This window comes from Ursus maritimus, unplaced genomic scaffold (assembly GCF_017311325.1).
Source record: "Ursus maritimus isolate PB19 unplaced genomic scaffold, ASM1731132v1 scaffold_24, whole genome shotgun sequence".
Classification (NCBI taxonomy): domain Eukaryota; kingdom Metazoa; phylum Chordata; class Mammalia; order Carnivora; family Ursidae; genus Ursus; species Ursus maritimus.
The window spans coordinates 16,651,960-16,667,342 of record NW_024424897.1 but is presented as its reverse complement, the minus strand read 5'-3'; the positions used below and the strand labels follow the sequence as shown (position 1 = coordinate 16,667,342).

General features: G+C 37.7%; 1 protein-coding gene across 2 annotated transcripts in view; it reads right to left on the bottom strand.

Annotated features, from left to right (window-relative positions):
* The window catches only part of KANSL1 (KAT8 regulatory NSL complex subunit 1), a 177,064-nt gene that overhangs the window by 12,222 nt on the left and 149,459 nt on the right, over positions 1–15,383 (bottom strand). For both annotated transcript variants that reach the window (XM_040640439.1, XM_008693573.2), the window contains one exon: positions 2,708–2,879. In XM_040640439.1, coding sequence (XP_040496373.1) covers positions 2,708–2,879 — 172 coding nt within the window. The remainder of the gene's footprint in view (positions 1–2,707; positions 2,880–15,383) is intronic.

The following is a 15,383-nucleotide window of genomic DNA, read 5'->3' as shown; positions in this document are numbered from 1 at the left end:
GCTTGACCAGGTCAGTAACAGGAAAACAGAAGTGTTAGAACAGGAAATAGGAAATAGAAGGAAACTAACATCATTTTAAGTTACTATTTCCTCAGACAAAATGAGAAGACCTTGATTTCAGGCTCACTGGGATCTGACATTCCAGAATTCATTTGACTGTTTTGCTCATTACTTTCCACCATTTTCTCAAGCAAATTTTCTAGGGTTGTTTTCTAATTCTCACTTCCTCCTCCTGCTGGTAAACTGCGGTAGCCTCACAGACCCCAGACTTGGTAATAAGCTCTCTCAAACAGCAGAGATCTTCACCGCCAGCAGGTGGTGCTCTTATGAAGCTCAAACTCAAGTTAATATTCTTTCCACCACGGTTTTAGACGTCCTCTACATTTCCAAGCTAAAGATTAACTGGCTTGAAAAGGAAACGAGCTCTCCTTCTAGGAGTACTAAAGAGTTATCACACCCTAATGCCTCCACCTTGCTGCCAGGCACCCAGCTCCTCAAATTCTATCATCTCTAGTCACACTTAAAGGAATGGCTGAGGTGTGGTCAACATGGGAGACAGAATTCTAGGATTAAGAGTTGCAGTTGGTTCCCATCCTATCTACAAAAACTGGTTAGGAAACATTAGTAAAACTACTTGAAAATCCTGCCATCTCTAAGCATCTTCTAGAGGACAGGATGTAAAAGGGTGGCCCAGAGGTTAGGTCTGGCGCATGTACGCTTGACCCACAAAGTAGTATGCTGGCCGCTAGTCTTCACTGTTACTATTCTACACAGTGATACATGCGGAATTCTCAATACTTAGGAGGTGCTATTCACATAGAATAATGGTGCCTCTGGAGTTGGACATCTTTGTGAAAATCTGACAATTTACAAACATTCTGAATGTGGTATTTGTTTTGGATCAAAGCAAAACTATCCCAACAGGAACAATATTAGATATGGTAACTGTGTCCCCCACGTCAACCCACAGAAAGTCCAATTTATCCACAGGCAAATATGTTCATACATCCTACTTGAAATAATAAAATATATATATTCTCCTTTACAGTGTCGTAAGGGGATTTAACGACCAACTCTCTTGTCCAAACCCCAGTATCATGGTTAGGAGCTATGAGAGAGAGAGAGAGAGAGAGAGAGAGAAGAGAAAAGTATTTAAAGGCAGGCGGGAAAGTGAAGATGTTAAAGACCAGAGATAGGCGTCTCCACATCTTTCCTTCCTTTCTCCCTCAATGCTACCTATAGTTGCCTGAAACGGGAAGGAGTAGGGAAGTGTAAGGGCACCAGTCTGTGAGGCACAGTTTGAGCATATGTGATTGGATGGGGAAGACAATTCACAACTGTATACGGTAACGCTATTGACAAAGAAACGATCACCATGTTTATAAGCTGATATTCGATGAATACTGAAGAGGCCTTATCAGAATCAGAATATAACTACAGGCTTCAGGCTTCTTTATTCAAATACGAGACCATACAATTCAACACTGTGATCCTGAAAGTAACCCAAGAAACGTTCCTAAGTTTTTCTGGCGGCTCCACCCACAGTCAGTCTAGAAATGGGTAGAAAACGGATTTCTCTTAATAACCTGGCTGGGGAGAAGCATATTATAAACTGAAATGAAGGACAGGCATTAGATGACCCAAGTTTGAATTCTAGAGCCATCTAAAATTCATTAGCCATTTAGCCTGAGATAAAGCACAACTTTTCTAAGCCTTTTCTTGATCTACCAAACTGAAGTTAACACCTTACGAGATTACTGAGAGAAGCAAATAAAACAAGTATAAGAAAGGTGCTTTGCTAACTATAAAATTCTATACAAATAAAATCTTAAGTTATATGAGCTAAAATCCAAATGGCAAGAGAAGGTAAAAGCCAATGACCCTCGGAATCTGAAGTACACAGGAAGATGTGTTAGTGTTTTCCACTCATTATGTTCTAAAGTTTATTTACTGCTCTACCTTACCCATCCTAAAATAAACCCTGCCTAGCTTGCTATCCATATGGTCCAAAAGTTTATAAACTTTTTCTTAAAGGGAAAGATGATAAATAATTTGGGCTTTGTAGGCCACACTGTCTGTTTAGTCTCGGTTCCAACTATGCAATGTTACTGCCACGTAGAAGAAAAGCAGCCAATGACAGTATATACACAAATGGGCATGGCTGTGTTCCAATAAAACTTTATTTATAAAAAACAATCATAACTGACACCTATCCTAGAGAATGCCCTCTTCTGTTTGACAGTTGATTAAACATTAGATCACTATAATCCCCTCTCCTTTATCTGTTCAAATGATTGAATTTTTTTGCCTACCTAAATCCTGTAACTGCTCAAGGACTTATCATCAGAACTCCCTTGACTAAGAAAGAGCTTGATCTAATATTCCTGCTGTCATGTGACTTCTAGTAAAAGTGGATAGTAGAAAACTTGGACCATATGGATAGCAAAGTTAGGCAGGGTTTTATCTCAGGGTCAGGAGCCACTTGAAAGGCTAGGCGGAAATCTCTCTCCTGGCAAGTTGCAATCTTTCAGCGGCACATTCTGGTCTGGTGGATCTGCTGCACCCTATTTGCAAAATTCTAGGAGACTATGTTGACTGAAATCGATACCTTGATAGCACCTGCATTGTACCAGGATCCTGGCTGACTTTATTTCACTTTTAAGCCTTTAAGTCTCATTTAAACTTTATATTCTGTGGCCTTTCTTACCATCTGGAAATGCTAAGACTGGGTGAACACAAGAGTCCAACTGGGAAAGGCGTTCCAACAGAGGGGCTTCATAGTGAATTTCTGGAGGCGTGGTGATGGTGCTGCCTGAACCACACAGTGCGCAGGAGGGGTTCACATCACAGCCAGAGCGCATTGTGCTGTTCCGATGAACCTGTGAAAAGCCAAACAAAACTGACGATTCAGTGTCTGGTAAAACCCAGCTCTCTCATTATCCCAAAGATTCAAGAGGCTCTTTTTAGATATCTATATACCACTAGTACCCAAGAGTTCAATTAGTTTGTTAAAAGATTCCCCTTTCTCCACCACACTAACCTTCAAAGTAATTAAGTAAACTTGTTCCTTCTTCAATGATGAAATCCATCACTTGGAGCCGGAGCCCTAAGCACTTACCTAGGTACCAAACTTATGAGTTTAAAGCTACTGAAACTGTGCTGAGAACACCTTATAAAACCTGAACGTTTCTACCATCTTGATGGTTTTCAATGGTCCCTGAAACGAATAGTTGACGCCTGATTCCCAGATGGACATGACTTGCTCTCTCCTGCAATTTCATCCACCTAGGAGGCTGAATAGCCAATCACACATCACAACTCCTTCTAAAGACTTGCAGGTGGTCTCACACAAGGTAGCAAGTTTCCCTGGACTACACAGAAATCATTAGCTACATTTTAACCTAGCCTAAAATCCATGGTTATAAAGTTCATGCCTAAGCAATGAAAATAAATTTGGGGGCACCCGGGTGGCTCATTGGGTTAAGTGTGTCTGCCTTAGGCTCAGGTTGTGATCTAGGGGGCCTGGGACAGAGCTCCTTGCTCAGGGGGAAGTCTGCTTCTTTCTCTCCCTCTGCCCCTGTCCCCTGCTCATGCCCTCCCTCCCTCTCTCTTTCTCTCTCTCTCAAGTAAATAAATAAAAGCTTAAAAAAAATTTGGTCTGGTGAGTGTTCACACCATAGTCTTTACGTTAGATTAAATTCAAGGGGATAGAAATTCCCATTAAACTTCCTTTGTACACATGTAGGCAGGGTAAGAAATAACCTCTTCTGCTAAGTCCACAGAGAAACGTAATTTAACTCTTTGAAAGACTTAATACTGGGGGGGGGAGGGAGGCTTTTTTTTTTAATTTTATGCTTTGAGGAAGCATGACTTCAGGTCATGCTGAATGCAGGATACCTAGGCTCTAGTGTTAGGATGGACAAATCTGGCATGTGCCAAATCATGACCCATAAAAAGTCATTTGGGCAGCATACAGTCCTAGAAGAAACAGACTGGCCTGTGGAACAGCACCGTGAGAAGGGATGCTCTGAGCAAAAGTAGTATCATAATAAAAACAAAAGGGTAGCATGGAAACTCTGCTAGCAAAAAGCCTACAACAACTTCAAGAGCTGCATTCAGTTTCAGCACAAACCTCTCCTGAAGACTATTTGCCTTTACAGATGCGTACAGGAGAAAGATACATATGAGAACACCACGGTCTTTATCAATATTCCCCAACTGCCTCCTCCATGCAACCACATAGTTGGGTGGCATGCAAAGAAGGTCCTGTGAAGGTCAGACTGGGCAACTCACACTGCAATAAAAGAATTCTAATAACCTGCAATTGTAGATGCCACTTTCTGAAAGGGAATTATACCAATTAAACATGATGCTACTGTGTAGCCAACATTAACCGTACTGGTTTGGGAAAAAATACCCCTCGCACGCTATTTAATCAGCGCTGGCTTCTGACAGAGATAGCATTCTGAGACGGAGCTGAGAGAGCTGCTGGCAGAGATGAAAACCACAGCTCACACAGCAGATCTAGAAATTGCACTAAAAATTAAAACATTAAAGAGAGATTAGAAAAAGATACCAAAATCAAAATAATAAATCTTAAAATGGAGATATGTTTTTCCTCATAAACTAACCCATGGTATCAACTAGCTGTCTATATGAAAAATGAACATTCTATCTAATGGCTGTAGTATACCCTTAAGTCAACAGCCAATAGATTGGGTGTAAAGTAAAAAGAATATGGCAAAAATAACAAAGGAAAACTAAGAGATTAAGATAAAAGCTGAAATTGCCAAAAGAGGAAATAGATGTCAGAAATAGCAAATTTAAGAGCTATTCTTTGGGAGTTTTCCTTTTCCTTCTTCCTAAACCCACCTCAAGGGTGGGGTGGACAGGAACAGATGAATTAATAATCAGATAAACTGTAAGACTGGCTTCATGAAGAGAAAAAGGAGGAAATGCCAACATATAAGAACTCATCAAAAAAGCACAAGTTAAAAACTGGAAACTGTACATATGTAATACATGTGTGTACAAATTATGCATTTCTACGATGTTTAAATGTTACGTATCTTTTTATTTCATCTAATAAGAGAATAACACATACACATATCTTAAAAAAGGTAGAGGCTCAGACAAGTCTATTTCCCTGGTGAGATCTTAAAAAACATTAAAGAGAGACACCTGGGTGGCTCAGTCAGTTAAGTGTCTGCCTTCAGCTCAGGTCATAATCCCAGGGGATTGAGTCCCACACTGGGCTCCTTGCTCAGGGGGGAGCCTGCTTCTCCCTCTGCCTGCCGCTCCCCCTGCTTGTGTTTGTGCTCTCTCTCTGACACATAAATAAATAAAATCTTTAAAAATAAATAAAGTCTTTAAAAATAAATAAATAAATGCAAGCATTAAAGAATAATTTTCTGTTCAATTAAGATGGCTGATACTAACAGAGAAATTAGAATTCTACCGCCCTTTCAGAAAAACAAAAATTTTTAAAGATTTTATTTATTTGAGGAGAGAGAGAGCGAGAGAGAGAGAGAGAGAGAGAGAGAGCGCGCGCGCACACAAGTTGGGGGAGGGGCAGAGGGAGAAGCAGACTCCCCGCTGAGCAGGGAGCCTGACACAGGGCTCTATCCCAGGACCTGGGATCATGACCCGTGCCAAAGGCAGATGCTTAACTGACTGAGCCACCCAGGCGCCCCAGAACCTATTTGTGTTTTAAAAAAATCACAATATATATTTTGTAGTAAGAAAATTAATTTTAAAAATCACAACAAATATAAACAACCAAACCTGAGCAAGTAGAGATTTCTGGATATCAGGATTATTCAATATTAGTATATCAATTAATATAATTTCATTTGTATATTAATTAACAGTTCACTAAACTTTGCTTAGCTCTTTTTTTTTTTTTTTAAGATTTTATTTATTTATTCGACAGAGATAGAGACAGCCAGCGAGAGAGGGAACACAAGCAGGGGGAGTGGGAGAGGAAGAAGCAGGCTCCCAGCAGAAGAGCCTGATGTGGGGCTCGATCCCATCACGCTGGGATCACGCCCTGAGCTGAAGGCAGACGCTTAACCGCTGAGCCACCCCGGCGCCCCTCGCTTAGCTCTCTTAACAGGTACCTCAGTTCCAAACTGAGCTCCTGCTCTTCCCAATTTCTAGCTGCTCAGTCCTAAATATCTGAACTCATCCTAAACTTCCTTCTTTTACCATACCCCATATCCAATCATGAATCCTGTGATCTCCACCTTCTTAATGTATCCAGAATCTGACCACTTTATACCATCCTCAACTGCAATAACCCTGGTCTAAGTCAGTATCTTTTCTCATATGATTTTTTTTTTTTTTAAGAGGGGGCTGGTGGGGAGGGAGAGGGAGAATCTTAAGCAGGCTCCACACCCAACAGAGTCAGATGTGCGGCTCGATCTCATGACCCTGAGATCATGACCTGAGCTGAAATCAAGAGTCAGGGGGCTTAACTGAGCCACCCAGGCGCCCCTCACATATGAATTTCTTAAATAACTCCTAACTTATCTTCCTGCTTGCCCCTCCTCCAACTAATCAAAATACAGTAGTAGGTATAACCTTGGCTTACCATCCTCAGCTTCTAACGTTCCAATGGCTCCTCATCTCACAAGGAACAAGAGCCAAAGTTCTTGCAATGGTGCGCACAAAGCTTTACACCATCTGTCACCTCTATCCCTTTTCTGACCTCATGTCCTTTTATTTCCCGCTTCTCTCCTTGCTCACTTTACCACTGCTACTTCCTCAATATGGCAGGCAAAATTCCAAACCATGGACCTTTCCATGTTATTCCTCTCACCTCAGGTCTTTTTCTGAAATGTCACCTTCTTAAAAATAACTGTTATTTAGAAACATACAAGTGAAAAAAAAAAAATCTTTTCTTGACTGTAAAAATAATAAAAAATATTCTGGAGTAAAGTGAACTGAAACTTGTAAACACAAAGCTTTTTAAAGCTATTAATAATCTACAAATTAATCTACAATCTTAGTAAGGTTTTGTTGGGAAGGAAAAGGCAAGTAAGATTTAAACAAATCATCTTAAAACTGGAATTGAAAGAATATATGCTTAAAGGGAAAAGTTACCATAAAATTTCTGATAGGCAAAGATAGAGGGGAGTGCTTTGCCCTACTACATATCAAAATATTTTAACGTCAGAGTAATTAAAATAGTCTGCTACAAAAAAATTAAACCGAGAACTAGACCAAAGTATACATGACAGCTTAATACGTAGCAAAGGTGGTATTTCTAAATGAATTAGTTTAAGGGCGCCTGGGTGGCTTCTTCCCCTCCCTCTGCTTGCCACTCCCCCGGCTTGTGCTTACGTTCTCTCCCTCTCCATCAAATAAATAAAATCTTAAAAAAAAAAAAAAAAAATGAATTAGTTTAAAAAAAAAAAAAAAGGCAAAAGATGATCAATGGAAAACTGTGCTTTAAGGACACTTCCACAGTCGAGGGATCATACAAAACCGCTACAGAAAATATGCCTTCATCCCCCCTGCCCCAGGTGTGAAAGATTACAAAGCAGACAAGAACACAGACTGATGTGTGGCAGTCAGCAGATGCAAAAATGGGGAGAAATGGTCATAAAGAAACTCAAAATGGAATAATTTTTAAAAAGTGATTTCTAAGCCCAACGTGGAGCTTGAACTCAGGATCCCAAGATCAAGAGTCCCATGCTCTACACACTGAGACAGCCAGGAACCCCTGGAAATGGAATAATCTGAAAGCAATTTTAAGGTAAATATATTGGCCAAAGATGTGGAAACCTCATATTCTCTACTGTTGGCAAATATATACATACCTACATAGCTCTCTAAATAAATAAATAAATAAAGTATATTACGGTTGTTCAAATAAAGGAAGGAATGAACATCATAAAAGAATAGGAAAGGATTAAAAAAAAAAAAAAAAAGGATGTTTCTAAAAGTAACCACAAATAAATTCTGAATGAAAAACATACATTGGGGCGCTTGGGTGGCTCAGCTGGTTAAGCATCTGCCTTCAGCCTAGGTCATGACCCTGGGGTCCTGGAATAGAGTCCCACATCGGGCTCCCTGCTTGGTGGGGAATCTGTTTTCCCTCCCCCTCTGCCCTTACCCCCCACTCATGCTCTCTCTCTAATAAATAAAATCTTGGAGGTAAAAAAAAAAAAAAAAAAAAAAAAAAAAAAAAAAAAAAAAAAAGCACATACTGAAGTAAAAAACCAAACAAAACACAAAAAACCAAACAACTGACAGGTTTAATAGTAAACTAAACACAGCTGGAGAGAAAGCTGATGAATAGAAGAAACAGTCACAGAAGTCTACTGAGAATAAAACAGAGCAAGACAGAGATGGAAATGGGAAATATAAAAAAAAAAGAAGAGATATGGAAGAGAGAATGACAAGATCTACAACAATCTACATATAAATAGACATTCCATATTAAAGAGGAGAAAAGAGGAAAAAGTTTAAAGAAATAATAATAAATATAAATAAATAATAATTTTCAATTTTCAAAACTCCAGATAGACAAGAACTCTCAGAATAAGGGTGCACACCAAGACCCTAAGTGCCTAAAAATCAATTCATACATCTAAATATGTCCCTTGTTTTTGCAAAACATAAAAACAAAACTGAAAGTAGGGGGTTGGGGAATTTAAATTACTAGAGAGAAGATAAACTATAAAAGAATGACCAAACTGACATCAGAATTCATCAACAACGATAAATACTGGATGCAATGCAGTATCTCCACACCACTGAACAGAAAATTTTACATGCAGTTACACCGTCATTCAAGAATAAAGGCAATTTATAACTGTATTTACAAATACACATATGTAAGGGCGCCTGGGTGGCTCAGTCGTTAAGCATCTGCCTTTGGCTCAGGTCATGATCCCAGGGTCCTGGGATCGAGCCCCCGCATCGGGCTCCCTGCTCAGCGGGAAGCCTGCTTCTCCCTCTCCCACTCCCCCTGCTTGTGCTCCCTCTCTCGCTGCCTGTCAAGTAAATAAATAAAATCTTAAAAAAAAAAAAACATGCATATATATATATATATATATACACACACACACACACACACACACACACACACCCACACCCACACTATGTAACGACTGACTTGACAGTTACTAGACCACTGCTGGAAGGCTACTGAAGGACATGTTCAGGAAGAAGCACCCATGAACAAGAATGGCAAATGTGTTGGTCAATATAAATAAATATGAATTTACAGAGGACTCATTTGGGAAGGATTTAAAAACAAGGTAACTGGGGTGCCTGGCTGGCTCAGCTGGTAGAAAATCCGACTCAAACTCCGGGTCATTTGTTCAAGCCCATGTTGGGTGTGGGGCCTACTTAAAAAATTTTTAAAAAATAAAAAAAAATAAATAAAAACAAGGTAACTAAAATATTAAAGATCTATTATAGATGAGAAAAAAAGATGTTTTAAAAAGAGGCATTCAAAAGTCCTATTGTTCCCGAAGTAGCAAGAAATGAAAAGAAGATTCAACTAAACCCAGCGAAGAGACAAAAAAAACCAAAACCAAAATCAAAACCAAAAAAAAAAAACAAAACAAAGCAAAACAAAAAGCAAAAAAGCAAAAAAAAACAAAAAAAAACAAAAAAACAAAAAAAACCCACAAACAAACAAACAAAAAAAAACCACCACAGACAAAAAAAAAACCCACCACAGACAAAGAGAAGGCAAGACCAAAAAAAAAAAAAAAAAAAAAAAAAAATCATGGAAGCAATGAATTCCAAACCTAATAGTAATCAGAGTAAATGTAAATGTTTAATTCATCTCTGCTAAAACAAACTGTCACTGAAAAAGTGAAAACAGAGATGGAAAAAGATATACTTAGCAAGTACTTATCAAGACACTTACTTAAAGTAAAATCATTACTAGAGACCAAAAACGGAACAACAAAATGAAGAAAGGAAAGATGGAAAAGAAGAAATAACAACCACGAGCTTGTATGTATCTAACCAGTCATCCTGGAACTATATGAATAAGTACGTGTTAAAACAACAACAACAACAACAACAACAACAACAACAACAACAACCCGAAATGGGAAATGGGGAAATAAAGAGACGTAGTTTAAAAGTATAAACTTGCAGTCAGTAGATGAGTAAGTCTTGGAGATCTAATACACAGCAGAGTGATTACAGAGACAACAATATTATATTATAAATATGTGAAGAGACTAGATCTTAATTATTCCCACCACAAGAAAGAAATGATAATTTTGTGACATGACAGAGGTTTTCGCTAAGGCTACAATTAATTGGCAGGCACAATGCAATATCAAAGATCAAATCAACATGTTGTATACTTTAACCATACACGATGGTACATACCAAATATATTCAAAGAGAAATAGCAGACCAAAGGACACAGAGATACGAACATAATTATTAAGCCCCAAACAGAAGTTAAATTTAGAACCCTGAAGTCAACAAATGGCATATGGATATACTCACACTCACACAAACATTGTCTTTTTTAAGGAAATGTGGACTATTTACAAAAGATGAACTAAAATTATGTCTATCAACATGGAGATCCTGAAAAGGCAACAGTGAATTAAAAAACACACACACACCAACCAAGCCGCAGAATATGTACACCATGATGGCATTTATATACATTTTTATATGAACATTAAACTAAACAATACATACTGCACTTTGCTCACGGATACATATACGTGTAGTAAAAATCTAAGAGAACCTGAACTGGGAGTATACACACCAAACGCACCATTAGTGGTTACCTCTGGGGAAGGAAGCAGGTAGAGGAGATGACAGAAGATAAACACTGTTCATCTGTAATTTTCTTTAAATATTAAAAAAAGTCAAGATATTAATATTTAAGGTGGTATGTACATAATGTTTGGTATATCATTCGTTACACTTCACAAAATTAAAAAAAAATTAGGGAAGGAGGCAGGTAAGCCTGGTAAGTTTTTCCATATACAGGGAATTCAAGTTCTTCACACAATAAATTCAGTGGTACAGAAGAGCTCCAGAAAACTGGCAGTGGTAGTAAAATGAAGTCCAACTATTTCTCCAACTAGAGCACAGGTATGTTAAGTATGAAAGCTGCTGAAACCCAGGAACTGAATTAGGAATAGCACCTTTCCAGATTTAGAATTAAGAAAAAGATTCAACCATCACATGAGTAGCAGAGACAAGGACCAATGGCCAGTGTACTGAGTAGAATACTGCCCCCCCAGACCCCACTCCAATATTCATGCCCAACCAGAACCAGAGAATGTGACCTTATTCGTAAATAGGATTTTGCTAATGTGATTAGTTTAACATCAAGTGATACTGAATTGGGGTGGCCTTAAATCCAATGAATGGTGTCCTTAATAAGACCAGGTGAAAACACAAAGACACAGACACACAGGGAAGATGATCATGTAAAAACAGAGGCAGAGATAGGAGATACACTGCCTTAAGCCAAGGAATGCTAAAGTTTGCTAGCAACCACGAGCAAAGAAAGCAGGAAGTGGCAAGAAAGGATTCTTCTAGAGAGCCTTCAGAGGCAGCAAGGGCTGTCACCTTGATTTCAAACTTCTAGCCTCCAGAACTGTGATAGGAAACAAATACAGCCAGCTACTAAATTTTTCTAGTGAAATCACAAAGTCTGGATAGATCAACTTTTTAAAAAAAGAATAATGAAAGAAAGAAAAAAAAAAAAACCCTCAGCATGGGGACTATGAGCAGAATATTGGAATAAGGGAAAAGGCAGCAAATCTACGAAATTCAGGAAGAACATACCTCTGGAAAACTATTAAACAAGTTTGATAAAACAATTAATTAATGAAACTTCTCACATCTCCAATAGAGTAAAAGATAACACAATTTCTACTACATGGAAACAGGGAAGATGAAAGGGCAGCAAGATGACATAAAAAGGAAATATAAATCTGAAAAGAAAAAAGAAAAAATCTTAACTACCCACGGTAGCAGAACTGAACCTCCCCAGGAGGAACTATAGTCAGAACTAAGGATATGGAGAATTAAAATAGGAATGTGAGCAATAAACTGGTCTTTCTTCCTTTATACTACAGGAGAACCAAAGAGATGAAAACCATGACAGAAATGTTAACAGCTAACATCTGAGTACTTGTTACGTGCATTCAAACTATGCCAATCACTTCCATGTTTAATTTAATGATGACACTGAGGAGCAGCAGGTAGTAAGAGCTAAACAAGCAGGAGAGAAAACAGTAACATAGAGATAACTGGACTACTTCCATTTGTAACTACAAACTTCAGGGAATCAAGAACCAAAACTATTATACAAGACTTGACAGGATCTATATTAAAAGCCTGCAGCACTGTCCATTCCAGTTTTGCAATGATGGAAGCGTTCAGTATTTGTGTGACTTAAGTATGGTAGCCACCAGTCACATGTGACTGACTACTGAACACTTGAAATGTGGCTGTGCAAATGAGGTACTGAATTTTTTATCTCAATTTTAAATAGCTACACATGGCTACAGTAGCTACCACACTCGACAGTACAGAGCAGAACTGGTTACCAATATAAAGGACTGAAAATAAGATAATTTTAATTCTATGCCAAAACAACAAATAATCACCCTATGCCACCGCCAAAAGACAGTGAAACAGTTTTAAGGGACAAAGATTATGAGCTAAGAACCTGAAACATGGTCAAACTGTTGTTCTAATCCTGAAAAACTAGAAATTAAAATGAAGAACTCAATAAATGGGCATAGTAAGGTATAAAAAGGACTATCAATAAACGATGAAATGTTACAGTCAAAATAAGCCTAAATAAGCCTTTAAATCCAGTTTGAAAACTGAATATAAAATGAAAAACTTTTTTATTTAATAAAATCCCCATTAAAATCAAAAAACATGTTTCAAAAAAACATACAGAAAACAAAATGCTAAAGTAAATGGGTGAAAAAAAAAATCACACACTGTAACATTAGTATCAAGAAAAGCAGAATGTGAGGCAAAAACTATTGAAGAGAGAAGCCATAAGTCACTAAGAAGATATAATTACATAGAACTCCAGACTAGACAACAATGACATTTTTTAAAAAATCAACATAATCGACTACAAATATAAGCAGAAACTACAGAAACACCACTTTAAACCAACTGCTATAAAAAAATTAGTAATTAAAGAAAAGTTTGAAAAGAAAAGCTAACCATTTAGAATTTGGAAACTCAATTTGTAACTCCTGGGAAAAGAACTCAAAATCTCAAAGGCAACTTACAAATAGCAAAAAGAATACTTCACACATCAAAGGCTGTGGAATGCTATCCAAAACTACACTCAGAAGAAAATTCAAAAAGTTAAAATGCTTTTATTATTACATAAAAAAAAAAACAAAATAAATTAACTGAACATTTGAATAAACGCAGAGAGGAGAGGAAAAAAACAAACAAAAAAAAACCCAAAACAAACCAAGACCACAGGAAGAAGGAATTACCCGCAAATAATTGATCTTCGAAATGACCAATAAAACAGGAAAACTGACAAGATAATCAAGTAAGAGAACATGAATATAATTAAGACTGAAAAATGGACATAACCACAGATAACAAGGACTTAAAAATTAAAAACGCATTCTATAAAATTCTGTACGAGTTAATTTAAAAAGTCTGACAGATGGACAATTTTCTGTAAAATAGATGCTGGCCTCAGATGGTCTTTACCTTAAGTTCCAACAAATCGTAAAAAAAGAGATACTTCCCAAAAAATCTTTAAAGTTTTCCAGAGCACAGTAAATGGTAAAGTGTCCCAATTCATTTTAAGAAGTTATCCTACATCAAAATTAATAGTGACTTCTAAAAGTATCGCCATGAGGGGCGCCTGGGTGGCTCAGTCCTAAGAGTTTGACTCTTGATTTTGGCTCAGGTCATGATCTCAGGGTCATGAGATCAAGCCCCGCATCTACTGGAGCCTGCTCACAATTCTCTCTCCCCCTCCTTCTGCCCCTTCCCCTTCCCTCTAACAAAAAAAGAAAAAGAAAGAAAGAAAGAAGAAAAATAAAATAACGCCATTAAAACCAGGAATGAGATGCCTCGCTATGTGATCAACTATTTCTTAACACTGCTCTGTAAGTATATCACATCTAGTCAATGAAAAGGAGTAAGAAGTGTATAAAGAGGTATCACATCATGTGCTGGTGACAGATGGCCTATCTAGACAATTTAAAATAATCAACCAAAACAGAGTTCACAGAAGTGTTCAATTTCAGAAATCAACGGCACTCATGAAATAACACAAAGAGAAAAAATTTCATTTGCATCACAAAAGTATCAAGAATGTAGGAAATATATAAAAACTAAAAGAAATAAAATACCTGGATACACGGAGAAATTCTATGTTCCTTTAATACTATAAAGTATATTAATTCTCTCTGAAGGAATTTCCATTAAAAACCCAATGCAATGCACATGGATGAATTCCACCATCAAAGCAAAGCTCTATTCACCATCTTCTGTTAATCACAGAATATTAGTTCAAAGCATTAAAAAAATTCTTTTGGCTTGAAGACAGTTTATAAATAAAACATCAGAGCTTCTACTTGTATATATTTTATCTTCAGCTTTTCAAAATTTATTTTGTCTGTGTTTTATAATGACTGCAAATGTCCACAAGGCACTCCCTGCTCCTTCCCAAAAGTTTGACTAGTATTGAAAAGTTAGGCCTCCAAAATCTATCATAAGAAGCCCCTGTCAATAAGGAATGTATCTTATTTGATATCAAATTATTCACTTTTATTTTTTTTAAGATTTAATTTATTTGAGAGAGAGAGAGCGCACATGTGCACGAGTAGGGAGAGGGACAAAGAGAAAGGGAGAGACCGAACCCTCAAGCTGACTCCCCACTGAGCACAGAGCCCAACGTGGGCCTCAGTCCCATCCATGACCCTGAGATCATGAAAGGAGCCAAAACCAAGAGTCAGTCGGCTGCTTAACCACCTGAGCCACTCAGGTGCCCCGATTCTTCCCTTGTAATACAAACTCACAATCATTTTAGTTCTTTAGTTTTCAACCACAAATATCATGACACTGTGCCTTAAGAGAATGTCCTACTCCATGTAATGTCCTGTATATCCTCAAATGTGATACAAGAGAAGAAGTGAATGACCACTGGGAATTTTCCAGAATCCCCTATACTACCCCTATATGTTTATACAGCAGCATTATTTATAATGGCCAAATTACAGAAGCAGCCCAAATGTCCATTGATAGATGAATGGATAAATAAGAGGTAATGTGTGTATGTACACACACACACACACACACACACACACACAATATGGAATACTAGCCGTAAAAAGAAATCTTGCCATTTGCAATGACATGGATGGAGCTAGAAA